The following is a 27,100-nucleotide window of genomic DNA, read 5'->3' on the forward strand; positions in this document are numbered from 1 at the left end:
CTGTGTCTCCTGGGGTACTTAGGAGAAACAGTCTGTTGTTCATGAAAACTTCCTTGGGGTCCTTGCAGTATCCTGTTGTTTTTGGTACCAGCCTGGAAGCTGAAAAATGTTCAGTTCATAGCCAAGAATCGTGTTTTCTACTCAGCATCAAAACCAGTTTGAAATGGATTCCTAACCATTTTTAGCATATTATTCTTATGCAGAATGTTGTACTTGCTGGAAGAATCTGGGAATTTGGAGATGGCTGTATTTGTGCTGTCACAGAGCACTGTTATCTGAGGGGCAGCCCAGCTCTAAACACTCTAAACCACCAAAGATGGGACAAGGCTCTGGATTTACTGCTAGAGATCCACTGGGCCTGTTTGGTGAAGAGTAACTGTAATACTGTAAAATCTCTGAACACTCTGGGTTGATGGATTCAGGTCTAGATGAGAAATGAACTGACATTGAACACAAGAGCAGGTTGTTCTGCAGAAGCAGACAAACCAAGTGATTTTGAACACACACCCTGTCAGGTGTAAAGGGACACATTAATAATTCCAGTTTGTTGTGTTAGGGGTCTGGGCAGGGATGTAGCCATCAGGGAGTGATTTGGGGGGAAAAAGAGTGAAACAGCTTTAGTGACAGCACTGTTCTCTCTGGCATAAGTGTCTCCTGACACAGAGCACAGATCCCTGTCTGGGCCACCCCAGAGGGCAGGGTGGTACATTTGGACAAAGCCTAGCAGGAGAATCACAGAATCAACTAGGTTGGAAAAGTCCTCTGAGATCATTGAGCCCAGCCTGTGACCCAACACCACCGAGTCAACTGGGTGCCATATCCAGTCTTTCCTTAAGCACCTCTAGGGATACTGACTCCACTACCTCTGTGGGGAAGCCCATTGCAATGTAATCACCCTTTCTGTGAAGAAATTCTTCCTCATGTCCAACCTAAGCTTCCCCTGGAACAGTTAAAGACTCTATCATCGTGTCCTATCATTTATTGCCTGGGAGAAGAGGCTGATCCCTACCAGGGTACAACCACGAAGCAGGGAGTTTTAGAGAGTGATCCTGGGCATCCTTCTCTCCAGACTAAGCCCCCTCAGCTCCCTCACTGCTCCTCATAGGACTGGTGCTCCAGACCCTTCCCCAGCTCCATCCCCTTCTCTGGAGCCTCTCCAGCCCCTCAATGTCCCTCCTGAACTGAGCCCAGACCCGGACAAGGTCTCGCGGTGCCGAGCACGGGGGAAGCATCACTTCCCCGCTCCCCTGGCCGCACTCTCCCGACCCAAGCCCGTCCGGTGCTGCCGAGGGAGGGCGGGCGGGCAGAGAGAGCCCTGCGGGGGCGGTGGAGGGCGGGGCGAGCCGGGAAGCGAAAGTGCCGGGAAGGGGAAGTTCGGAGCGCGGCACGGCCATGGCCACGGCCACATCGGACCCTGCTCCCAGCCCCAGCCCGGTGCCGCCGCTGGATCTGCACGCCGTGCCCTTGGTAGCGCTGAACTACGGCGTTCGCCGCCGCCTCGGCCTCTACCTCAACCCGCGGGCGGCCGCGGCCGCCGACTGGACGGCGCTGGCGGAGGCGCTGGGCTGCAGCTTCCTGGAGATCCGGCGGCTGGAGGGGCTGCCCGACCCCACGGCCACGCTGCTGGACGAATGGCCGGCACGCTGCCCCGGCGGGGCCACCGTGGGGCAGCTGCTCGATGTGCTGCGCCGCTTGGGTCGCGACGATGTGCTGACGGACCTGGCCGGCAGCGTGGGTGAGGCGCTGGGAAGGGGGAGAGCTGGGCTAGCCCGGGGAGTCCACGGGAACCTGCCCTCGGTGCTGCTTCCTTGATGCCTGCGGAGGGAGGGGATGATGTTCTTGGCGGTGTTTGCTGTTCGTGTCGATCTTTGCAGCTCTGTCCGGGAAAGTGATGTGAAAGAAAACTCTCGCACAAGGAGAAAAGCCCTTTGCGAAGTATGGAGTGACATCCTCCGTGTTCTCGGGAGGGACGCAAAGATGCTCCGAGGGTTGGAGCATCACTGTTCTGGAGATAGGCTGGGAGAGCTGGAGGTGTTCATCCTGAAATGTAGAATGCTCCGGGGAGACCTTAGAGCCCCTGCCAGGGCCTAAAGGGGGCTTATGAAAAGAGGGAGATGGACTTGTTGCATGGGCAGGTCATGATAGGATAAGGGGGAATGGTTTTAAACTAAAAGAGATTTAGATTAGATATTATATTAGATATATTAGAATTCTTCCCTGTGAGGGTGGGGAGGCTCTGGCACAGGGTGCCCAGAGAAGCTGTGGCTGCCCCTGGATCCCTGAAGTGTCCAAAGCCAGGTTGGACAGGGCTTGGAGCAGCCTGGGACAGTGGAAGGTGTCCCTGCCATGGCAAGGGCTTGGAATGAGATGACCTATAAGGTTCCTTCCAAGCCAAACCGTTCTAGGATTCCCAGGAGTCTCACCTGGCTTCCAGGAGAGAAATGTGCTGTGTTTCTGCTAACCATTAGCCCTGCAAAGTAACCTGGAGCCCCATCTTATCCCAAACCTTCAATAAGAAAGTTTCTGGGTGTCAAAAGATGCTGTGGGCCAGGTCAGCCAGGAGACAGCTTGTGCTGACACCAGCCAGTGTGAAAATTACAATGTGGGGATATAGTGGCATACAAAGATATTTTCTGAGAGAGATTAGGGATGTGTGGAACTGCATAATGTTGAGGAAAAAAAATTTCCATACAAACTGAAAAAATGGAGATAGGTCAGTGAGAAGAAGGAAGGTCCTCGTGGTGTTCTAATAACCTTTTCTTTTTGGGCTCTTTGTATTCTTTGTGATCAGAGAAATTCAGAGGGAACCCAGCTGTCATCAGAGTGGGAAATTTTTTGTCAAACGATTTCCAAAGCCAGAGAATTCCCTGGAGGCCTGTGTTGTATAACAGAGCTTACTGAGTTAGCGATGAGGAAGTAATAAATCTTGCTTCCTGTTACTCATGGAGATAAAGGAAGATGTAGAAATCCATCTCTGTAGAGAGCCTGACCAAAAAGCAATGGAGGACTTCCCTTTGCTCCTGTGGTTCTTCCTATCTAAAGGCACAGTCTGAAGACCAGGTTTTGGGAAAGGCAAAAGCATCAGTGTGCTTTGTGATCTGCTGATCAGAGGTTCCTAACAGATTAGAGGAAGCTTCCAGCTGTGCAAAAGATCTGGGGCTTCACAAAAACATTGAGAACACCTAGGCTGGTTCTGGCCCTGAGCTCAAGACCTGTCCCACTGGAAGGGAGTGTGGTGGATGAGCTTTCTCTGGAAAGATCTGGAATAGACTCCATCAGGAGCAGGAGTAGCCTGGGCTGCAGGAAAATCACAAGTTTTCGTGACCTAGCTCAGAGCTAGGTCACACTGATCAGAGGAGACAGGTAAATTCTTGGAAGAGAGGCCCACTAAGGGCTGTTCAACAAAAATACTGTCTGTGGCTCAGGAAATTCCTTAACTGTGAATAGTCCAAAAGATAGATTATAAACACAGATTGTACATTATACCTAAAAGATAGGTTTTATATACATACATATATATGTATATGTATATGTATATGTGTATATATATATATATATGTGATCCTCCTCAGCAGTTTATTTTGCTGTGGAATCATCTTTAGGCATGTGAAACTTTTTGCTTTGATACATTTATGCTCTTTCCTGCTGAAACTCAATGATTTTTCTTTCTTCCCTGACCTGTAACAAAAGTGCTTCTTTCTTGGGTGACAGTTACTGGGTCTGTTTTCTCTGTGTTCTCACCATGCTACTCATTTTGCACTTTAGATTTTATGTTTCTATTCTTTTATTTCCAATTCCTTGGGAATTTGTTTGACTGCCAGAAGAATGTAAAGCCTAGTTAGGTGCTTGGTGGAGCAGGACAACTTAGCTTGGAGGAGTTTATTGGGACTTGGTTGTGTTGTTTAGCATCCTTTATGGTCCCAAGATCATCCCTGATCCTTGTTCACTCCCATTAACCTGTACAATCAGGTGCTGTTTCCAGCTGGGGACTGATCCATTCTAAATCAGAGGCAAGGAGAGAAGACTTGGAGCGAAAACACTGAAAATTAACACTTCTATATTGAGCACTATACAATGCTGTTAGGTAATTGCATTTTCTTGCCTATTCAGCAGTGTTTTTGATTGGGAACCTGGCTCCCAAGGGAATCAAGGCACACATAAGTGGTGGCTATGTGCCAGCCCTTCCTCTGGGACTGCTGAACCCATTGGCAACTTCAAAGTAACTTTAATCATGATTTCAAAGACACTGACTTAGCTGACACACCTCACACAACAGGCAGCTGGCAGAGAGGTGGGACCTGAGTTAGGGCTTTACTGAGGAAATACCTGAAATCTGAACCTTCTGGCTGGTAAAGAATGTGGCTGATTCTTCCCTCTGCAGGACTGGGGAGGAGGAAGGCAGATTGGGAATGGCTCCACCTCAGGAAAAGCTTTGATCAGATCTGAGCCTTATTAGATTGGAGATAATCCAGTAATGAGATGCAAAGCTGAGATAGAAGCAGGGGATGGGGGCTCAAGCTGTGCCTGCTGCAGACCTGCTCATGCCAGGTTGTGCTACAGGAGGACTCACTGGGCTCCCACCTTCCTCCTGCACTTCTAAGGGATCCTTTACTCTGCTGTTGGACCTGTGAGCTGTGCCAGCAGAACCTTCTGAGTGATTGGTACCTTCCTGATTAACACTTGTTGGTTTTGTTTTTTTTTAATCTTAAGTAAAAGCAAAGGCTCTAAGGGGTTTCATCTTTTTTCTTAATTCCTGTTTTCAAATCTCCTTTTACTTTCAGTTCTTCTGTAATTGCAGAGTAGCAGAGGCTGCAGAGTTTCTTGTCATTTCTCCAAGGACTTCACATTTAGATTTATAATTTATTTTTAAACCAAGTCTGTTTATAATAGAACTGTGTCCATCACTGTCCAGGAATTAGTTGCTAGAGGAGGTGGTGGAGGCAGCATCAAGAGGTTTAGAAAGAGGTGAGAGAAATTCTACATAGCAAAAAATCAGACAGGAGGTTTCCCTCTAACATCCCTGATCCATGGAGTAGCTATTCCTGTTTTGATGAAGTCCAGCAGTGTAAACCCATGTCACAGGAGCCTCTTGCCCTGGTTGTGTGTTTTTGCAGAGGAGGACTGTAAGAAGTACTTGCAGAGGAAGCAGGAAGAGGCCAACCAGCCTCTCCAAGTGCCAGCAGTGGACAGCAGCGTGCCGAAGACGTCAGAACTGATGGGCATCACCATCAGGGATGATCCATATGGTGAGAACCTGCACTTCCATTGCTGCCTGATACCCCATGGTGGAATCACCTTCCCCATGGGAAGTGTGGAAAACCTGTTTGCTTTCATTATTCCCACAACTTTTCACAATACAGATCAGAATGCTTGGGCTGACGGTCACTGGGCATCTTCATTTTTCCTGTTTCTTAGAGCAGAGAGGGAAAGAAACCCTGAGGAGCACTGTACCCAGGAACAGGCTGGCACAGAGCCACTGGACACCCATGGGAGGTGACTTCCCAGAAATATGTCCCTTAGCCAAGCCTGGCCCAGAGCAGCAGCTGCTGAAAGCTCAGGGGGTTGGAGCCCAGGGGGAAGGATGTCAGAGGTGATTTCCCTGCCCTGTCTTTGGCAGGTGGCACCACCTTGAATGGAAAGGAAGTAGGTTTGAAGTAGGGCTGGGGTGAAGTGGGTGGAGAGAGGAAACAAGTTCTGTGTGTGTGCACTGCTGTGTGTGCAGCTCTGCATGTGCAGCCAGAGTGCACACGTGTGTGCTGGCTAGTCTGACCTTGGGTGGCCACCTTTGCTGCATGTGTGGACATCACTAACCATCCCCAAATGTCCACAGGCCAATATTCTGGTGTTTGTACACAGCAGCTTTGCCTGATGTGACCCCCAAGTTAACGCTGTGCCCCTGCAGCAGTACCCTCAGTTTGACTGACCTGGCAGACATTCCCCTTCTGCTTCACTGGATGCTTCTTGGGCTCGATTTGCCTGCTGGGTTGATACTTTCCTCAGCAGCTTTTAGAGCCTGACCTATTTTTTCACTGTGGTAGGCTTTAACTTGCATAAAAAATTGAATATATCTGTAGTGACATTGATATGGAAAAAAAATAACACAGTTGGAAACTATCCAGCAGTATTAAGGCACTTAATTATGGGAGACATTGCCCTTAAAATGCAGCACTTTAATATTTGTATAACTGCTAAATAAACAAGAGCTGCCAGCCATTAATGTAATTGGAAAACAGGCCCATTAGGGTATGACTCCAGGTATCCAGGTTAGACATCTTAGCCATGAAAATGAAAGATTCCAAATTTCAAGGCTCACCCCATAGCTCCATGGACAGCAGATGGCAGGACATTGCTGGATGAGCAAATGTTTTGGTTGGGAAGGCTGAATCTCTGTGACCTGAACTTGAGAAAAAGGACCCTGGAGCCATGAGGATATTTTAGATGTGAAACTCTCAGTGAAATCCCAGAGCTTCAGGGCTCTGAGTTGCATCCTCTGGGATGTTCTGCTCCCTCCAGCTCTTCCCAGACTCCCTGTGGCTGGATGTTATTACCTCCACAGATTTTGCCTGTCTGCATCTCAGCTCCCTTTCCCTGACCCCTGCCAGCCAATGTGGGTGTATGTGACCAGCCTGGCCAGTGAAAGCAGTCAGGACACTGATGTGTGCTAGCTCCTGCCAGCCTTGTTAAGGACAGGAGTGTGGGCTGAAGGGCAGCTCATCTAATAAAATGCTAAATTACCTTTGCAAGTTTGGCCAGAGCTTTTCTGTCAGACTCCTCATTCTGAGTTGAAGTCTGTGGGAGCTCCTGAAAGTTCACTACAGGAATGATCTTCATTTATAGTAGAAGATGACAACTACATTTTTAATGGTTTCAGGGAGCGGAACAGAGATATTTGATGCCTTCATCTGCTACTGTCAGAAGGACCTTCAGTTTGTCCAGGAGATGATCAGGGAGCTGGAGCAAACAGAGTTCAAACTGAAGCTGTGTGTATTTGATCGGGATGTCTTGCCAGGAACCTGTGTGTGGTCCATCAGTGGAGAGCTTATAGAGAGGAGGTAAGTGAACCGTGGCTGTTGGGGCCAGCTGTGAGTGTAGTGCAACATTACATTCATTTTACAGTGATGTCTGCAGCGGGGTGCCTGTGAAACAGCAAAAACCCACAAGAACAGCTTCATGGGGTTTGTTTTATGCTCTTGGCTCAGGAAGGACGACTCAAGCATTCCCCAATGTGTCGCTTCATTGTGTTCACAAGGGAGGTGCCATTGTGGTGATGGTACTTATGTTCAATCACTTTTTGATCACTTTTCTTGGCCTTATGTTTCATATATGGGCACAGGATCACAGAAAGGTTGCACAGATAGTCTGGACTTTGCTATTGCCTCATTTTTTGGTATATGAGTGTGTATTTGTAATCAGGCTTTTGTGTGTAACATTGCTGTGTGTCTGTCACTTGTTCCTGCTCTGCAGTTAATTCCTGCTGGAGCACAGCCAGCTCCTTCTCCACTGGAGCAATTCAGAGCAGTACACACTTCTGTTTGTGGGAATGAGAACCATCTCCTTTGATATTTTATTATTTTTTTTCTCCCCTGCTTCACCTCCAGGTGTCGGAGGATGGTGGTTGTCGTTTCAGATGACTACCTGGAAAGCGATGAATGTGATTTCCAGACCAAATTTGCTCTTAGCCTTTCCCCAGGTAAGATCGCACTAATGTCCCATTTACAATTGCATGTGATTTTATTGTTATTACAGTGATATCTAAAGCTCCAGATGAGGTCAATGGGCACTGTACCACTGGAACTAACAGGGGCTTCATAATTTGATAGTGCAGGCACGGGCTTGGGCTCAGTGCTTTGCCCTGCTGTTGACCTGCCTCACATGGCTGTGAGCAAGAAGCTGCCTGGGCTGCACTGCTCCAGCTGTCAGTGGGATAATGCTGCCTGCTCCAGAAATGTCAGAGCTGCATGCCAGGCTTGTGAAAGGCTTCCAGATCCATACAGGAAAATTTGCTGCTAAAGAGACAAGTAGTATAATAAAGCCAGGATGTGAGTAAAGCTGGGAAAAAGGTGGCAGGAAATGAACGTGCAGATTTCAAGGCCAGGCTGGGTGGGGCTCTGAGCAACCTGGTCTAGTGGAAGGTGTCCCTGCCCATAGCAGGGGGGTTGGAACTCCATGATCTTTAAGGCCCCTTCCAACCCAAACCATTCTATTCTATGACTCTTATAGAGATCCTTGAGTATTGCAGACAGGTAAACAAAATAATAGAATGAATGTTCAATTTAGGTTGGGAAATTTTTCACATATTTTGTCCTGAATTGAAAAGCCACCAATTTACTTCTGCCGGGTGTGTTGTGATTGCTTTTCTTTAGCCACTAGTTGTTCTACAGTTGTCTATGTTGCTGGGGAGTAAGTTGCAGCCTAATAGTATAGAGCATATGTAGAACTGGGAAGAGTTTCTCGATGTAGAGTCTCTATTCTAGATGAGGTATCTGACATGATAGTACAAATGACATGCCAGAGGTCAGACTGGCAGCCAGTGGTAGAGTCAGGAATTCACTTCATATTCCTTGACACACTGAATTTTTATGATATCAGTTAATCCATTGAACAACCCCGGGACATTGTATCAGCCCCCAGTCATCAAGATTTGTAGAAAGGTCCTTTTAATTCCTCACCAGTTTCTGTGGGCATCACATGTTCCATTAGAACAGGAAAAGAAGTTCATCTGCATGGGATGACCTGAGCTCTGCCGGTGAGAACACGGGTGGAACACAGGCTTGGAGAAGTCACAGTGTTACCTGTTTGTGTGGGGTGTTCCTAATACACAGAAGGGTTTGGTGGCAGGTTCTGGGAGCTCCATGGATTACTCCAGCATCTGCTGCAGTTATGAAATCTTGGTTATTTGCCTCTTCCTGGTCTCGGTGTTGTCACTTGTGCTGGGCACAGTGCAGGTGGTGGCAGGTGTCCCTGTGGAGCACTACAAGGGGAGGAATTCCTCTGTAGAAGAGCTGCTCCTTCAAACAGCAGCAGTCACAGGGAGGGTGTTCTCATCTCATGATGTCTCAAAAACAGCAGTTCATGTTAGCAGGGAGATTCATCTGGGAACATCTGCAGCCTGAGTTAATCAGGATTCAGACACTTGTTCTCCAGGGTGAGAGCTGGTTGCAGTATAATGAGATGATGCACAATCAGGAGCAAACCTGGATCATGTGATGTGTGTGTTGTGGTGGGGAGGGAATGGCTGCAGGATCTGCCTGTGGCTCTCTGTAACCCTCTGCCTGTGTGACCTGTCTTTCAGGAGCTCGTCACAAACGACTGATTCCAGTCAAGTACAAATCCATGAAGAACGAGTTCCCAAGTATCTTACGGTTCATTACCATTTGTGACTACACCAACCCTTGCACCAAAAAATGGTTCTGGACGAGACTGGCAAAATCCCTCATGCTGCCCTGATGCAAAGTCCCGAGAGCTGGGTGCTCTTGTAAGCTGTCCTGGCTGTGCCTTCGGAGCAGGGGTGTCATTGACACAGGGTCTTCCACCACTTCAGAACCTGGATCCTTGCTTGGAGCCTGCAACTGGGAACAAAGAACTTTCTCCAGCACTTCTTCCCAACTCAGAGGGGAAATAAAGCAACTGTGTGGGTGTTACGGGTTAAGTCAGTGAGCAGCAGCATCCAGCATTTGTGGAGTAAGCACTTTCACTAAAAGTACTGAAAATACACATTTAAAGAGTGTCTGACACAGGAAGCATTAGCAAGTGTCTGTTGTAAGCATTAGCAAGACCTCAGAGCCTCAAACTGCAGGCTTTACCAATGTTTTAAAAGCTACAGTAACATTGAGGCTTGGTTGGAATTTTACCATGGTCTATCTCTATTTAGGTCGCATTTGATTCAGTGACTTTATACCAGCATTTAATATTCCCAGATATTGCTAAATCTTTACTTCTCCTTCAGGAGAAATTCAGTCTTAAAATACATCTTTTCAGTGACAGTCCTTACTACACAAAGCAGGGGCTGCTGTTGCTCATTGACTTGACCAAGATCTGCACCTCAGAGGGTCCAGATTTCAAATCCTTTCACCTTTAAAAGCCTTCCAAAACACAGCAGATTTTGGGATGCCTCAAAGGCACAGGGCTAAATACTGGATAAGGAGTGTATTAAATTGACATTTGGGCTATTTAAATTATGGAGGCAATGTTATATTAATAGGAAAGAGCCTAATTTAATTAACTGCCACAATAATTACTGTATTTCTGTGACTAAGGCTCGGAGCAATGTCGAGACTGCTCTGCTTGTTAGACTTGGCCTTGAATCCTGCCCGTGACTAGAGAGGATCTCATCAGTGCTCCAGGGTGGAGGTCAGGAGTTCTGCCCAAAGGAGTGTTTAAAGCGATCCGTTGGTGTATTAAACAGATTTACCGTAAATATTTACTTTTTAAATTGGGGAAGAGAGGAATCTCGCTTATGTGTCCACAGTTGCTTGAACTCTGCCCCTTTGTTCATTACTTCAGCCACTGACTCATGTTGATTTTAGAGCTTAATGTTTTACTAGTTTACATTTTTAAGGTTGCATCTGGATGTGATTTTTTTTCAGTTTTAGCTTTGTTTTAAAGCATTACCAGGGCTGAGGCACAGACAGAAATGTGCTCCTACCTCTTCCTGTCAGTGAATGATCCCTTACCAGGGATGCTGCCAAATCCTGCCCAGGTGCTGCTGCTGGTTCCTCCCAGCTGACAGCAGCAGCCCTTGACCTGAGCATGGTGAAGCTCATTCACACACATCACGTTGGCAGCAGGAGCCATTTTTGGATAGACCCACGAGCTGGGTGTTTCTCCTACAAAAATAACTGCTGCCGTCGTGCCAAGGTGACATTTGCACCTTCCTGTCTTGCTAGAACAAGTGAGAAGTCTGTGGGCACGGGAGGAGGAAAGCTAAGTTGATGAGGGGCTTCTGAATAGATTGTCTTCATGTCCTATTGCCCTCAGGCCTCTCCTGCAGAAGTGGAGACAGCTGCTTGCCTCGGGCTTTTTGCATAATCGTTAAATGTTAATTATAGAAGAGCTTCAGGAGGCTGCTTGATCCCCAGGCGCTCCGGGGGCTCGGTGAATTCTCATACTCTGGAGAGTCTATAAACATCAATTATGGGTCATTACTCGCAGGACAGAACCAGATTCCTCCTGCCTGGAGAGCTGGAAGGGCTCTGGTGGCTGTTCAGGGGGAGCTGAGGCAGAGGAGCCCTTGCTGTGGACGCTAGAGGGAGGCCATGGCCCATGGCTCATTCCTGGGAGGGAATGTGGGTGGGATGGAGAGTTCTGGGATTTGGGCACTGACCTCTGCCTGGCACGGAATAAAGACAAGTGGGTTCTCCCCCTCTGCCTTTTGCTCCCCTTCTGAGGAGGCTATACCTAAACCAGGGAGAATTTTGGCAGCTTGAGCCTCATGCGATATCTTTTGAGTCCTGATGGTTTGGGACTTGGTGTCTTGTGAATGAGGGGAAAATAACAGCAGGAAAAATGATGATGTTTGTAATAGATGATTTGGTGATCACTCAGCTGGGAAAGTGCTGGTTCTGGAAGGGAAAGCAGAAGAGGAGCTGAATTTCTAAATGTTCTGACTTCCAATAGATAAATGCCATATTCAACTCAGTGGTGAAAGATGTTGGGGTCTTGTTACCACCCTGCTTGTGGTGTCCTTGCCCTTCTCTCTGCTTGGCTTGGATGCTGGGAAGGTCTTACAGCTGTGGGGCTGTTGCTTTATTACAATTTATCTTACAGGCTAAAATAATTATTTTGGGGTAAAGTGAGGTAACAGCCCTAAAACATAAAATATGCTTTAAATATGCATCCTATGTAAACCCCAGAGTTTATGCACTTCTGACACTTTCATATCTGCCTTGTCACAGTTACTTGAGGTGTGACATCATGAATGATGCAAAATATAGTTGTTGTGAACCATTTGCCCATTTCAGTGGCATTTGGAGTTCTCCCCTCTTTCACGCTCAGTGGAAGGTCAAAATTTTGGAACACCTTTAAAAAAGGGATTTATAAAATTGTGATGCTACAAGTTTTTTTCTATTTTGTCTCTGTCCCTCACTGAAATTGTCTTAGTTGAATCTGTTAGTGCCAAATCATTTATTTTTATATACAGACATATATATTTATATTAATTTTGTGTCCTGATACAAAGGGGGAAAGCATCCATGTTTATAGCTATTCTGAAAATAGACCATTTTCGTGTTTTTCTCCTCAAAAATACAAACTTTTGCTACTTGTGAAAACATTTTAAAATAAAGAATGAAAGCCCAGCAGGCTGAATGTGCTTTATGGGCACTGAAGAATCAAACTGTGTCTAAAATGAAATGAGGAATGATATGGAATAGTTCTTTATTTTATTTTCATATTTTGGCTTAATAGCTTCATCAGAGGGGGTGGTTGGCTGTGCCTGGGAGAGAGAAAAATAGAGTTATGTCATGCCAAGAGGAAAGTTTATCAAGGAATTGTACTTCAGACATGTGGTTCCTCTCCAGGTCTCATTTTTTGTTTTGTGATCTGTGTTGCCATCCTGGATTTCTTCAGCCCTGGTGCCCATCAGGCTGCAGGATATGGAGCCAGGGCTCTGCTGGGATGCTGCTCCTGTTCCACACCCTTTCTGGAGGCCCCAGCAGGGATTATTACAGCACAGCGATCCGGGGGATTCTGCCAGCTTTATTTCCTTTTGCTCGGAGCTGGTCCAAGCCAGGGAAATAACTTACAAACCCAGCAGCTGTCAGGCCAAGGCCCTGCCACAGGAAAAGACAAAGGATCACTGAATCACGGAAGTGTTGGTTGGAAGGAATTCCTGGAGGTCAAGGCCAAGCTGCTCTTCCCAATGGGAGGGGCCATACCCTAAGCCACTTGCAGGGCCACATTCCCTATAAAGCATATGAAGTCGTGTCTCTGCTATGGCTACTATGAACATATGGACAGCAGTATGGAAACCATCCCTGGATACATTATTCTAGATGGAAACTGCTGGCAGGAGCAGCCTGCTGGGAGAGTCCCATTCCCTGGAAGTGCTGGCATCCCATCACTCCCAGTGCAGCTTTACACACTCCCCTGTTCTGTGGTTTGGAGCAGTTAATGATTATTGCCCATATTTGAGCAAAAGTGTAACTGAATCAGGTGGGGTCAGGGGGTCCAGCTGCAATGTTTTTTTTCCCAGCTGTCATTCCCCTTGTGCTGAAGAAATATTCCCAATCCTCTGTTTCCTTTTGGTGCAGAAATGTTGGTGCCATTTCCTCATTTACAGAAGGGACAGCATTTACTTGGTGACATTTGGAAACTGCTGCAGAATGTTCTCAGCTTCAGAGAAGGAAGGTGAGGTGTGAAGTATTGACCTTGATGGATCAAATTCCATCCTTCATTTTCACCAATGTGAAAAGAGTTGTGTTACCATGATGGAGGCACTGCTTGGTCCAGAGGGCACATTTACAGGAATAAAATTAGCATAGGGAAGAAAGTATAATTATGCATAGGGAAGAAAGTATAATTATGCATAAAAAATAGCTGTAAAAGTGTTATTTGAGCATCCTGGAAACAGATTTTAATAAGGCAATAAAAAACAAACCCCACAAGGTTCACACTGCTGGGAAACATGCTCATAGAGCTTATTAAAGCACCTCTGTCAGACCATTTGGGCTTTACAACATGTGCTGTGTACAAATATTTCGCTAAAGGTAATTTTCTCTAGGTGTTACAGCCATTTTCGTATCCCCACTAGGACTTTGAGATGACTTTGAACCCAACCCAGCCTCTTGATCAGCACTATCAAGCCCAGCCCTGGAAAAACTTGTTTATTTTGCAACAAAATCTGCAATCAGGGGACTGAATAGTGTTGTATTCACTCTGGGGCTGTGCTGCTCTGCAAAAGTTTAATTAATTGAAGCTGTGTTTAAGTCTTAAGCTGTTCCAAAGTCTGATTTACAGACAATGCATTTTCTGTTCTGCAGCAGAGCCCAGTTTTGCAGCACCTTTTCCTCCTCCCATTCCCACTGATAAAGCTGCTCATGCCATGGCAGAGGTTGGGGCTGTCCCTGCCCACCAGACAGCCTGATCCTCCAATTTCAGCTGGAGAGATGGTTTCCAAAAAGGCAGGGGATGCATCCCTGCAGTTCAGAACATGAAGGTTGCATCAACTGCACACGGAGTTTCTCCTGCCTGGCAGCCAGCAGAGGGGCTTTGATTTCCCCTAGCCTTGTGTAGGGTGGGTTTTGGTGGGGTTGGACTGGAAGGAGGGAATGAACCTATCTGTGTAGTTCATGAAACACTTAACTATGGCTCTCTGCAAAAGGTTGCTTGGAACCTTTTCCTCCTCCTGTTTTCACACACCTTCCCACTGCCTTGGAGAGCAATGTGCAGTGTGTCCAGCTGAGCCCAAGGACAGCACAGCTGTTCCACCCTGTGCTTCCAAGCCTCCCCTTCCCAGTGGAAAACTCCCAGTGAGGAGGCAGGTGGCAGATGGCTGGGGCACAGAGGCACTGGGAGGAACATACCAGCATTTCCTCAACAGCCAAGCATCCAAACTCTCCACAGACTGGACAGATTTTGCACAGCTCTGAGTCCTTCTGTGCATTCCCGCAGGGAAAGAGCAGAGCAGCATGCCCAGCAGAGTGCCAGCCTCCAGGGAAAGATGCAGTGGGTCCTGCTGGCTCCTAAGGGAAGTGGCTGCTCCTTCACCTGTGCCAAGGGAGCAGGAGGGCTCTTTGGAGGAGGCGGTGGGTGACACGGTGCAGGACCAGGTGGAGGAGAACCCTTGCTCCAATACCAGTGAGAACGTGGGGGCTCAATGCTACCAATCTTCTCTGGTCTGTTAATGAAATCAAAGTCATGAGGTGATAAAATAGGTATTTATCCACTGTTTAGGATGCTAGTCAGGAGCTCATGGGGGATATGTTCAGGCAAATGTGGGGTTACAATGAAGTGAACTTTCACAAAGTTTTTGCAGCATTTTTTTGGCTCTGATCTTCAGCTGTGTCCACCTTCTGTCTATGTCAGCAGAATGAGATGTATGAGCTGCAAGACCTGAGGTGTTTAACTGCTCATGTGCCAGTCTCTGGGCTATTGCCTCAGAAACAAATACCACTTGGGAGTGAAAAAACTGGGAAAACAAACCTGGAGTTCCATGGGCCCTTCCCTGTCCCACTAGAGCTATGGCAGACTCTGCAGTCAGCTTTACAGCAACATTTTCAAAACTTTTCAAAAATCTGGGTGACTGATTGAAAACTACTGAATCATAGAAGATTTAGAGTTTGATTTTTGGCAGCACTTGGCAGAAACCCCCCAGTGAAATATACAGGGAAGCAAGATTTCAAGTGCTTTGAGCTGAGGAATAAATTTAACATTGGCCTTTAAAGTATCACTGTCTCAGCATCTCTAGAACCTTACACAGGTATGCAAAGACCATAATTTTTCAATATCAGTAAAGGGCTTTAGAGATCTTTAGAAAAGCAAAGAGAAGCACCACATTTTTTATTTTAAAGCTATTCTGTCTTAAAATTAATATTCCCTGATTTTTTCTAACAGTTACTCTCTAGTCTCCTTGGTGCCTTCACCTCTCCTAGCACTGCACCTGGCATCTGCTCAGCTGCACTGTGTTTTTGAGCATCAGAAGTGGAAGCTTTTCAGGTTCTCTCTCAGAATCTTGCCTCATCAGCATGCTGCTCTTGGCAGATGGGCTTGTCTTCAGCTCCAAGACATGCATATTGATCAGTCATTTCCTTTTGTTACCTTGCATCCTGCCATCGATTTTAATTGTTCCCTACTGAAGAGGAAGCATTCAGTACACGTACAATTACCAACAATGAAATTTTGCTTTCTACACCTTTTGCCAGACGGTGCCTGCGCTCAGCTCTCCAGAGCTGTGGATCTCTCTCCCTCTCAGCCAGCAGCAATCTGCACAAATTATGCAGCAGTCAATTTGTGTCTATTAAATCAATTTCTGATTCTCTGTGACAGCTTTCCCTGCCGCATGATTTCACACTTCAGCGGTTTGTTTCTGAGGTGCCATGTGGGTTTTTTTTCTTTTTCGAAGGGGTGGTGGTGATAATCCATTTCGTTTGCAGATACCTTACTCATGTCTTCCCAGATCCTTTTTCCTGCTGCTGTCCTTAAGAGACTTGTATAACTTCAAATAACTCCTAGTGAGTCTCCTCTTGTGGCTCCTCTCTGGCTCCTCATCAGCCCACAGGGGCTGTTCCCTGGAGCTTCCTGCTGCTGAAGTGGAGCAGCTCCTCTAAGACAAAGCTGCAGCTTGGTCCTGTACCTCCCACCCCTATGGTGCAAAAAACCAAAGCTGGGAACTGCTGTGATTCATTAATTCCTCTCCTTCTTCTTTCCAAAATACCTTCTTTAGATTGTTCCCATCTTTTGAAAACATTCCTGCACTCTCAGAGGGCTTTCGTTACAAGTATTTCCTGAAGGCTCTGTGTGGCAGGACCTTGGTCCCCTCCCACTGTCTCTCTGATTCTAGGTTTTCCTTTAGATACACAAAAAGGATCCTATTTTTAGCAGCCAGCAGTCAATGACACAGGAATTCATGAGTAGGGAGGAAAGGATGTGAACTATCCAAATATCTTTTTTTTCAAATGAGATCCCTTTACATTCCTATCGCCACAGTAATAAGCCATGAGTCACTGTTATACTGAACTATTAGACCATTATTGTAAACTCATGTCACTAGAATCTGCTAATGTGAACCATAAACCTTGCCTGGCCTGTGCTTTGCTGAGTTTGAGAAGATATTGGCCATTTATAAGGATAAGAACAGTATTCCCTCACAAATTTTATTCCCAGATGGCAAGAAGTGAATGAAATCTTATTCAATCCTATCTTTCTATTCCTAGGGTTTCTCTTCTCATTGCCTTTTAAGAGAATTCCTCTTACCTCACTGTGACTTTACAAAAGAAGTTTTATTTTATTTCTTCAAAGTTTCCCAGCTGTAAATTGGGTCCAAGCACTCCCAGCTGAGAGAGTAGTCATGCTGTACCACCTGGGAGCAGCAGTGTCACCTCCAAAAGCTGCTTTCTGTGCTCAGTCCTGCCGTAGCCAACCCTTCCTGCCACTTGCTGTTGCAGCAGAGAAGTTCCAAGTGTCCCTGGATCTTCAATCTCCTTCTGAGGGCCTGTCAGGGGTTATGTCCAGACTGAGTTTTTTTTTCTAGAAGAGTTTTGTTGAGTAATAAAATGTCAAAATGGTCTTAAACACACACACAAAGCTTTACATCATAGAACCAACAGCCCTTGGCCACTCTTCATCAGCTGCAGAAGAGTCAGGCCAGGTGTATTCACTTGTCCATCAGGGTCTGGCTGCTTGCAGCAAACTTATTTTGCACTTTCAAGAACCAGGGGAAAAGCTCTGAAATGCATTCTCAACCCTGTCCTGGTCAGCTGCTTAGAAAATGCTTTATGATGGAGATTTACACTCCACAGAAGAGGCCAGTGGGAAAACCTTTCTGTCCTCAGAAGCTGTGACATTCCCAGGGTGAAAAGAGGTACAGGCAAGTGAAGTGTCTTTCATTGGCTTCTGTAAAGACAAAGAGGTATGAAGAAAGCATTGTTGTATACCAGAGCAGAGCAAGGGCTGATAATTAAACTGTGGTTCAGGTATGTAGTAATCAAGATCTCATTATAATTATTTCACAAGCCGAGCATTGATTTTATATTAGATTGGACAGAGGCTGCAAAGCTTTAATTTGCTACAGAGAGGGGCTAACTGGCTTTCAGTTTATATACTAAAAAAATTATAAACTTAGAAGAAAAGAGTAAGAAGAAAAAAACTTGTCTTGGTCATAAACCCTTTGCTTGTTTCCTGGAGCTTAAAATCTGGGGGATATTTTCAGTGGAGGGAGTAAGAGAACAGTGCAGAGTTTCTATTGAGAGGCAGGGTGTTGGGATGAGAAGTGTGTTTGCAGAGCAAAAGCTAGTTTCAGTAAACACCCTGTGAGAACCAGAATTCACCTGTTAAAACCAGGCCTTCAGCTACTTGACTTCAAAGTGACCTCAGAGCTGAATTTAAAATGGCTCAGTGACGGGGTGGAGATGCAGGGTAGCACACGGGATCACTTAGGAAAACCTGCCGGTGTGGTTTAGACTGGAATTTAGCTTGTGGTTTGAAAACAACTATTATTAAAAGCTTGCTTCAGTTGGAGGGCTTGAAATCACTACTCCTCCCTCCACTGCAGGGTCCTCATCTCATTTCTCCAAACTCAAAGCAAAGCTGCCAGGAGAAACCCCTGGAGATCAAGTGCAGTGCCTGCCTTTGTTTGTTGGAGAGGAAACTGCCTTGTACTTAGTTAAGTAATCAGCTGCAGTTTGATAGACTAAGGTCCCTTCAATAAACCTGGAAGTGTTTCCATGAAGAGAGAACAGCGGGCAAATTCTGCAGTGGAACAAGGTCAGGCATTCTGCTCAATGACAGGGGCTTGCCCAGCTCCAAAGGCAATAAAAAAGGCATTGTTGGGCTTCCCCCAGCCCAGGCCTGTACCAGGCAGCTCCACAGGCACATTAACTGCCATTGTTTGTACCAGCCCTGGGAGCCACTGCATTTACACACAGAGGTTTATGATGCCTTAAAGAGCCTTAAGCCATAAACAGGGCAACAAATGCCACAGCCCGAACACCACTGAACTGTGACAGCAAATGTCTCTGCATGGCTGTGCTGAAAGAGCAACTTTGGCTAAAACTTTAAGAAGAAAATTATATATCTGAGAGGCTACGTGACTAGCAAGATGAAATCTGCCTCAGTACAGAAACTGGAGTTTAAATTAGTTTTCTACAACACAAGTGTAAATGAAGTTCGTTTATGTTTACAGTTATGACGATGATCATAGAATCATAAAACAGTTATGATAAAACAGTGAAAGGGACCTTTAAAGGCCATCCAAGTCCAACCCCTCTGCAATGATCAGGGACATCTTCCAGTAGAACAGGTTTCTCAGAGCCCCATCCAACCTGACCGTGAATATTTGCAGGAATGGGGCATTACCACCTCTCTGGGCAACCTGTGCCAGTGCCTCACCACCCTCATTGCACAAAACTTCTTTCTGATATCTCATCTAAATTGACCATCTTTCAGTTTAAAGTCATTACTCCTTGCCCTAGTGCAACAGGCCCTGCTAAAAAGTTTGTTCCCATTTTTATTACAGGCCACCTTCAAGCACTGAAAAGCCCCAATAAGATCTCCCTTGAGCCTCCTCCAGGCTGAACAACCCCAACTCTCCATAGGGGAGGAGCTCCAGCATCTTCGTGGCCTCCTCTGGACTCGCTCCAACAGCTCCATGTCCTTCCTGTGCTGTGACCCTGGAGCTGGATGCAGCTCTGCAGGTGTGGTCTCACCAGAGCAGAGGAGACGGGCAGAATCACCTCCCTTGACCTGCTGATAAAACCCAAAAACCATCAAGGACCCTTTCCAGGCACTAAAGGCAGCAATGTCTGTGTGCTGAGCATCAGAATCACCAACCTGTGCATTAAACATCAGTTTTATGAGATTACATGGATGGAAAAACCAAGCAAAGAGCTGGACAGTGCCAGTAAGTTTCACTGAAACAATAAGTAATTGGCCCAGAAAGGCAGGAAACCGTGTGCCTTACGAGAAGGGGAGCATTTTGTGTGAGAGCATGCCTTGTGTGTTTGGTGTGCCAAGGCTTTGGCAGTGGAACACCAGCCCCAGGATATCAGTGAAATGCAGGAGTCAGGAGAAAGCCTCCATTCTGCTGCAGAATCAATGGAGGAGGAGGGCCCTGCCTGCCCTGATCCGTGGTGTTTTACTGGAAGTCAAAAAATTCAGGAAACCCAGCTCTGGGATTTTTTTTTTTTTCCCTCAGGTTGCAGCCTTCCCACCTGAAAGACATCTGAAGTTTTTCCATTTCTCATTCTCCCCTAAAGCCTGGTCCAGAGCGGAGGTGGATACACCAGGAAGCTGCTTTTCCACTTCAGATTTCCACTAAAATTTCTTGTTATTACAACAGAGCACTTGATTCAGCAGCACCACTTCACAGCTCTTTTATAAATAGAGGCATTGCCTCTGCCCTGAGGAGCTCACAGCCTACACGAGACAGGCAAAATACAGCAAATCAGGAAAAAGAGGATGAGCAGAAGGGATGAAAGAGAAGGTGGTGCTGGAGGTCTGAAGTTGGCTAAGGAATAAAAGCTTTGTGGAATCCAGCTCCATGTCTTCATCCCTCATCAGACTCAGGCTGGAACAACCCACTGAATGAATGAGTGCAACAGCAACTCCTGAATTTTGAGAGACTCAAAATGCTGAGTTCATTTAAAAAAATAATGCAAAAATTATGAGACCCAGAGTCTATGAGTGAATGAGAGATTTGGGTTTAAAAATATGGAAATGCATTTTTCATTGCGGAGTTGGAAAACTAAAATGTAGCACTCATCTCACTATGCTCACGTGGCTGCCGGTGGTCTTGCCAGTGCACATTTTAAATTTTAATTTTGATCAAAGCCTGTGGTTATTCTTAAAGAACAAGGCTCATTGTAGACCTAACCCTGCCCCAGTGGTGTAAGGCAGTAAGAGTTTTAGCGTTGCTGTCAAGGAGAGGATATTCAGCCCAGAATAAGAGAATCCAGAAGATGGTTCTGAATTTAAAACCACTGTGGTAAAATTAAGTGTATAAGTCTCTTTTTGTTGTTGGTGCCTGGCTCAGATCCATTTTTAACATGCTGTTAGCTATCAGAAATACGACACTGGCTACCCGGGTGCCTGCTCTGGGGTAAAACCTGTTTTTAATTGCTATATAAACTCCTTTTATAACACGGTTAAAAGATCACAGAGATGGTTCCGAGCAGTAATTAAGGCATATTTAGCAAATATTAAAAATCGCTCAGCAGGGGAATGTTTAACACAGACAAGCAGGAAAACAAACAGATTTTCAGTTGGAGGCTCTGCCGTATGACAGAGCTGTGGAGTGAGATGGGGCTGTGGGGCTTTTGTAGGACACAAAAAAGAGTAGAAGGAAGGAGCTGGTGTCCTGCATTAGAGCACAAGTGAAAACAGTGTGGTCACAACATGCCTTTGGCAATGGCCCTCCACAAAGCCTGGTTCACCAGAGGCATCTCAGGAATTTGTCCTAATAAACTAAAAATACATGTAACTGATGTTCTTTGACCCGTGGAAAGGCCTGACATCAAGCCACAAGAACAGTGACCAGCAAAGGATGAAACCTGATATTGAGATCCAACTCGGTTCTCCTTATGGTTACTGTCCTGCCTTGGGAGATGCCGTTTCATCTCTTTTCATGTGGGGAAAGGAAAAAAAAAAAAAAAAGATCCTTAAACTACAAACAATTTAAATGTATATATATTAGAGAAAGACATCAGCCTTTGTGGGTCCATGGTGCCACTCAGCCTTGCATTCCCCACTTTTTAATCCCAACTTGTTTTCCCCAATGCGCACCAGATGTACTCCCGAATGCATCCAGATAAAAAAGCTCCGGCTGCGGAGCCATAAACCACACGATGAGAGTGCAGCACATCTCCATGAGGGTGTTGGACATATCCACGAACGCTGAACCGCAGCGTGGCGCGGAGAGTTGCCCGTCCTAGGGGGCTGCAAGAATACCAGATCCCCCACACCCAGACGCTATTTTTAAACACGGAATGCGCATCCCCGGAGCGCCTGGGCCGAGCGGCGCTGCCGCCCGCAGCCTGCAGCTCCCCTCACGGCAGGATCAGGATCAGGCCCGACCCCGCGGGCGCAGGGACCCGGGAAAGGCCAGCGCATGATTGACAGCCGCTCGGCCAATAGGGGCGGCGGAACCGCCAGCGGACAGCCAATCGACGCCCTCACTGCATCTTAAACCGGCAGCCGCTCCCGCCCTGTGCTGGAGGGCGGGGACGATGTTTGCGGCCGCCATCTTGTGTGTGGTATCCCCGCCCTTTCCTTAAGCACTCCTCCTCCGCCTTTCGCTTCGGAATCCCCCTTACCGGCCCGTTCCCCGAGGCCGGTGGTGATAACCGAGCGAACCGTGGCGTAGCCACCGTGTGGCGGCGGACGGGGAGTCGCCACGCCACGCTCAAGATGGCGGCGGGCGGCGCCCCGCCGTGGCGGGCGGGCGGGGCGCGCGCGGGTGACGTGCGGCGCTCCGGGCATGGGCAGGTGCAGGAGGTGGCGGCGGCCGGAGTTGGGCCGGCGGTAGCGGCGGGAGAGGAGGAGGCGGAGGAGGAGGGGGCTCGGGCTCGGCCGGGGTTCGGGGGCAGCCGGGACACCGCAGCGCCTCCTCTCCGCTCCCTCGCCCCTCGGGGACGCTCCCCCTCGCGGCGCGGAGGGCGGCGGGCGCGGCGCGGCCATGGCCGAGGAGCCCAGCGCGCTGCCCTGGTCCATCAACAAGGATGACTACGAGCTGCAGGAGGTCATCGGTGAGCGGTCGTCGGGGTTTGGGGGGATGCAGGGTGCCCCTCGTATGTGGGGGTGTGAGTCCGCTGAGGGAAGGGGGGCTCCGATGCCCCTGAGCTGAGGGGATTCTATCGCACACCCCGCAAAGGAGTGGGATTGTATGGCTGCCCCCTGCCTCAGCCACGTGAGGGTGTGCGAGTGTCTGTTCCCCGCGCTGAGCTGTGCGAGTGTCTGGGGGTTCCCTCGGCTGCGGAGGGTCTGTCCCCCCGCTCTGAGGGCTGTGAGACTCTGGGTGCCCCTCAACCGGAGGGGTCCTGCCGCACACACCCTGTCACGGACTGGGGCTGTGTGACCTCCTCCCCCTCTCCAGCCACGTATGTGCGAAGGATGTGAGAGGCTCTGTCCCTGTGCCCTGCGGGGCAATCTGAGGAGCGTGAGGGTCTGTGGGACCCTTCTGCTGGGGGTGCTGCCCCTCCTCCTCTGTGTGGGGCCCACGGAAGGGGATGTGGGTCCCAGGAGGGGGTTGTGGTCGCGGGGACACCTCCGTGGTAGGGGCTCGTCCCTCTCTCGGCTCCTCTGGGCGGGATCTGAGTCCCCTCGTGTCGGGGTGAGCGGGACGGGGTCTGCTTTGGGGGGCTTTTATTCCCACCATGATGTGGTCTGTGGTGTGCTGGGCGTGAGGTGTTCAGCGGGAGTGAGCTCCAGAGCTTGTGGGGTGTTATAGATTGGGCTCTCTTCATTGTTGGGCACCCCCGTTCATTTTGGGGTGATCACACCTCTCAGCAGTTTCGGGAGCCCCGCGCTGCTTTGGCCCTTGCACGGAGGGTTTGGTAGAACGGGCGAATGAGCCTTTTATCCTGGGATTTTGCTGCTGCCGTGCGTTTTCATTCATTGTCTTCAGCTCGAGGCCCCAGCCCTTGCTCTCCCCATGAGTGATTTTTTTTTTTTTTTTTCCCTTCTTCACCCTCTCTTGGCGTTAAACTGCCCAGTTACCGAAGGCCTCCCGCTGTGCTGATTTATTGGCTCTCTCGACCATTTTGTTGGGGTGTGTTTGAGGGATATATTGCTGTAGGGCGAGTGTGTGATACATCAGAGGTGGTGCCACAGGTGACGCTAAGGTCGGTGCCTGCCATCTCACCCTCCGGAGGCACGGAATGAAGCAGGAGGTGGTAGGGCAGGCTCCCGGCCAAAGGGTTTTAGGAAGGAGGTTAATTCTTTGAGTAATCTTGACGGAGTGCTTTTATTTGAAGTTTCTAAATGACGTAGCGCTGTCATGCCCAGGCTTTCCATCTCTTCCTCGTAGGGAGGCTTGTTTTCTGTTGAGGGTGGGAGAGTTACCAAAAATGCTGTTTTAAGAGATTAAATTCTTAGCATTGTTTAAAACTGAAAAGGAACTAAAGCTGTGGAGTGGGGAAATCCTTCTGGAAATCCGTGTTGCTCTGTGGGATGAAGCTTTGTCCTCTCCCTCTGCTCAGTGCTTTAGGAAGGAGACCAGCTCCCTGTAAAGACAGGGAAGATGTAATCCTACACACCAACCCTTTAAATCTCCTCTGGAAAATGTGCCCTGGGGTGGAGTGTGGAGAGGAGGATTTTCAACCTCTTGGAGGAGCAGGGGATACAGGTGTGGGGAGGAAGGGGGAGAACATGCTGCCCATTTCCTGGGGAAAGAGAACTGGATTTGTCTGTGAAGGAAATGCTTCCTTTTCTTTTGAGAGCCTGCAAAGGGGTGCTTTGTGGTGGCACAAAGCAAGGATTTGGACCTGAGTAATCAAGGATAGGAGCAAATGCCTCTTTGTAGCTGGGGAGCAGGGTGGGATGGGAACAAAAGAGAACGTAAATACACTTCTGCTCTTGAGAGAACTTGCTGCAGACGCACATCCCACAGTCTCAGAGTATTAGGAGCACAGAGATGTGTTGTCTCATGTTAACTGACAGAACTTGGGGAGAAATCTGGAAAAAGTGTTTAATTTCTTCTGTATCTTTTCCCTGTCCCTCTGCAGACTGAGTTTCTGGATGTCGCCTGCTCAGTGAAAGGTTGTGTTGGCATTTTGGCTTGTGATGGAGTGTACACTGAGATGTGTATATTGCAAACATATGGTTTCTCTTTTTAACTTTCCCGTCCCCCACCCCCCCTTTACTCATTTCAAACCCTGGTGTGTCTGCCAGCGGCCTGGATGGAGATGTGACGCAAGTTTCCTAGCACGTATATGATTTGTGGGACAAAATGTCACTGTGTTAACTGAGCTGGACTGCCTTGCCTCCTGCTTCATGTCTCCTGTAAACCTCAAGGGGGTTTTGGTTGGGTTTTTTTTATTTATTTTTTTTTTTTGAGCTCTCTTTATAACTGTAGATCTGTAAAGGTCCTTCAGCATGGAACAAAGAGACGTTCTGGTGTGGAAAGAGATGAACCTTGCACCCCTGCCTTTAAAGGATTTAACTTGTTTCCTGATGAAAAAAAAAAAATTGCTCTTAAAATTTAGAGTAAATTTTGAGATTATCAGCTCAGCTGTTTTTTCACATGGAATAAAGGAAATACATGTGTAGTCTAATTCCTTAATTTGCACTGGTTTTGCCTGAAAATAGCCATATGGGGCTTTTATTGGATATGGATGATTCCATCCACTTCATTGCCGAAACAGAAAGAGCAAGTTTCCTATCTGCAAAGAGAACCTCTACTGTAAAACTGCCCCCCTGATTCTGGCTAATGCTATATATAAATAAAAAAGGATTACTCAGCACTGGTGATGACTCATGCCATTATAAAGGTATGGATTAATATCCGTGTTGATTATGCTCAGTTAGTGTTAATAACTGCTGAGTAGCCTCCTTAGGCTTAAATAACTTCCAATACACTGAATCAAGGAACTTTGATCAGATGAGAACCTGATTTCATTTTAAAAGAGGATAAAATGGAGGTGGGGTAGAGGAAGCACTTTATAAAGCATTTCAGTGAAATGCACCCCTAGAGTAACAAGAGTTCTGCAGGTGAATAGGGCCTTTGGAGACACTGCAGTTTTTATCTAAAAAGCAGAATATAGTCTGTGCTGTGGTCGTGGTTGTGAAGGTGGTTGGTCTTTTGAGCGTGGATTGCATATAAATTACTACAGTCTTCTTTTTGAAGCCTGGAAAAAATTCGACCTCATGCTGCTTGTGCTGATCAGATACTCACACATGCGGGTTCCCCTGGATCTCACAATTCCTCTTGGAAATACTGGTAGCAGGAGCGAACTTGGTTGGAACTGGGTCATTCTCATTTTGCTACTTTTTTGGAAAGACGAGAGCCGTGCTGGCTGTGGCTGTTTGATTTAGGAGCATCCCCTTTGCTGCAAACAGCCTGTGCCAGAAACAGGAGATAAATTAGTGGTGGGAGTGCTCCCATGCTCTGTTCCTGTGCCCTCTCTCCCCTGACAGATTCCTTCGCAGCGATGAGGACAGCGCAGGCTGCATGAACAGATGTGGTGGGAGTTTCTTATCCCATCAGAAATCAAGCCTAAATTGAAAATTGAAGTCACCATTTAAGGAATGATTAGTTTTTTTAATGACTGCGGTTTGAGTAGCTTTGGAGTTGAGCTTTGCCTGTGAATATGTCGATCTTTTGGGGCTGAATATTTCGATTTCTGTCAGTGTTCATCCCAACCCTGTGTGAGAGAAGTTTTCTTTTGTGGGTACAGAGGAACTTCTTAGAATTAAGATTTCTGCTTTCCCAAATTTTATGAAAATGCCTGTGGTCATCCATCTGGTGCTTGTGTAGTTGTCTCATGTGCTGAGAAAGCACTGCCATTGGAAAAGAGCAGCCACGAGGTGTGCACCAGGAGCGATTGGAGTCTTTGGATGTAAAAACCAGGCTGGAATGAGAGGTTCTTGTCCAATGATAACTTCAGGGGTTGGGATTTTTTTGGGAGCACGGTGTTCATTGCTTGCTGTGGTGCCCATGTGCTGGCTGCAGCCAGTTTCACATGCCTGATTATTTAAAACCCATTCAAGAAAAATGTTACGCTGTACAAAATATAACTGCCAGAGCTCTAAATGGAGTGTTTAGGATTCAGTCTTGGTGCCATATGTTTTGTTTTAGCATTTCCTCGTGGATTCCCACTCCTCCCCCCCAGCTTAGCTGAGCAAAATTGATTCCTACACTGTATTTCCAGTATTCAGGCTGGTTAATTCATTTGAAGACTTGCTTTGTGTGCTCATTTTTTCCATTAAAGTTGGTAGAAAAGCCTTGGTTGTTTCATACTATGTTAAATCTTATATAAAATTAACTTTGGGCAAATGTACATAAGTTAAAAAACGTGACTGGTTGGTCAGAGTACTTGGTCTGCTTGGGGCATTGAAGCGGGAGATGCTCAGTACCAGTTTCTCAGCTGCTTGTATGTAGACAAGTATATCTTGTGCAATCCTGATTGCAGCAGAATAGCCAGGCTACTCCTGCATCCCTGCTACCTTTCTTTGGATACTTGACACATCTCGTTTCTTTCAGCCCTTTGCTACCATTGCCCTGCTGGAATTAGAGCTGGACTGAGTCGCTTTTCACCTCTGGGGAGGTGAAAGCATAAGCTATTTGGTTGTGCGTGTGCCTTTGTTTAGTGCTTCTGTTGTCTGTGCCCTGATAGGAAGAAGAATAAAATGCACAAGGCAGCAGAATGAGGACTTACAAAACCAAGCAGTGATCAAGAAGGCTGGCTGGGAAGAATCTGTGGTTGTTAGCCTTGCCTGCTGGTTTGAGGGG

The 27,100-nt window shown here is 47.3% G+C and overlaps 2 protein-coding genes and 1 long non-coding RNA gene across 5 annotated transcripts in view; 2 read left to right on the plus strand and 1 right to left on the minus strand.

Moving 5' to 3' along the window:
• Nucleotides 1-1,333: 1,333 nt before the first annotated feature.
• On the plus strand, nucleotides 1,334-12,296 carry MYD88 (MYD88 innate immune signal transduction adaptor). The gene is made up of 5 exons (XM_085050184.1): nucleotides 1,334-1,735; nucleotides 5,115-5,246; nucleotides 6,872-7,052; nucleotides 7,599-7,690; nucleotides 9,293-12,296. The coding sequence occupies exons 1-5, from the start codon at nucleotides 1,393-1,395 to the stop codon at nucleotides 9,445-9,447; spliced, it is 903 nt and encodes a 300-aa protein (XP_084906310.1). The 5' UTR covers nucleotides 1,334-1,392; the 3' UTR covers nucleotides 9,448-12,296.
• A 50-nt stretch (nucleotides 12,297-12,346) lies between these two features.
• LOC146440741 (uncharacterized) lies at nucleotides 12,347-22,101 on the minus strand. Its single transcript, XR_014849655.1, has 3 exons — nucleotides 21,966-22,101; nucleotides 15,557-17,550; nucleotides 12,347-12,770 (listed from the first exon to the last, which is right to left on the minus strand). It is a non-coding gene; the product is annotated as an uncharacterized LOC146440741 (long non-coding RNA).
• Nucleotides 22,102-22,144: 43 nt separating this feature from the next.
• The window catches only part of OXSR1 (oxidative stress responsive kinase 1), an 88,910-nt gene continuing 83,954 nt past the window's right edge, over nucleotides 22,145-27,100 (plus strand). The window contains exon 1 of one of the 3 annotated variants that reach the window (XR_014849654.1): nucleotides 22,145-22,397. Coding sequence is in view for 2 of the 3 variants with exons in the window: in XM_085050182.1 (XP_084906308.1) it covers nucleotides 22,328-22,397 (70 nt within the window). In the remaining variant the exon portion in view is untranslated. The remainder of the gene's footprint in view (nucleotides 22,398-27,100) is intronic. The other 2 variants (XM_085050182.1, XM_085050183.1) reach the window with 2 other exon arrangements.

This window comes from Lichenostomus cassidix, chromosome 2 (genome assembly GCF_008360975.1).
Source record: "Lichenostomus cassidix isolate B80296 chromosome 2, HeHo_3.0, whole genome shotgun sequence".
NCBI classification, from domain to species: Eukaryota; Metazoa; Chordata; class Aves; order Passeriformes; family Meliphagidae; genus Lichenostomus; species Lichenostomus cassidix.

What these genes read in the sequence shown, in the direction of transcription:
- MYD88 (XM_085050184.1), top strand. Translation starts at nt 1,393, where the DNA reads ATGGCCACGGCCACATCGGACCCTGCTCCCAGCCCCAGCCCGGTGCCG. An exon ending in GGACCTGGCCGGCAGCGTGG is followed by an intron (nt 1,736 to 5,114) that starts GTGAGGCGCTGG and finishes GTGTTTTTGCAG; the next exon opens with AGGAGGACTGTAAGAAGTAC. An exon ending in TGCTCTTAGCCTTTCCCCAG is followed by an intron (nt 7,691 to 9,292) that starts GTAAGATCGCAC and finishes CCTGTCTTTCAG; the next exon opens with GAGCTCGTCACAAACGACTG.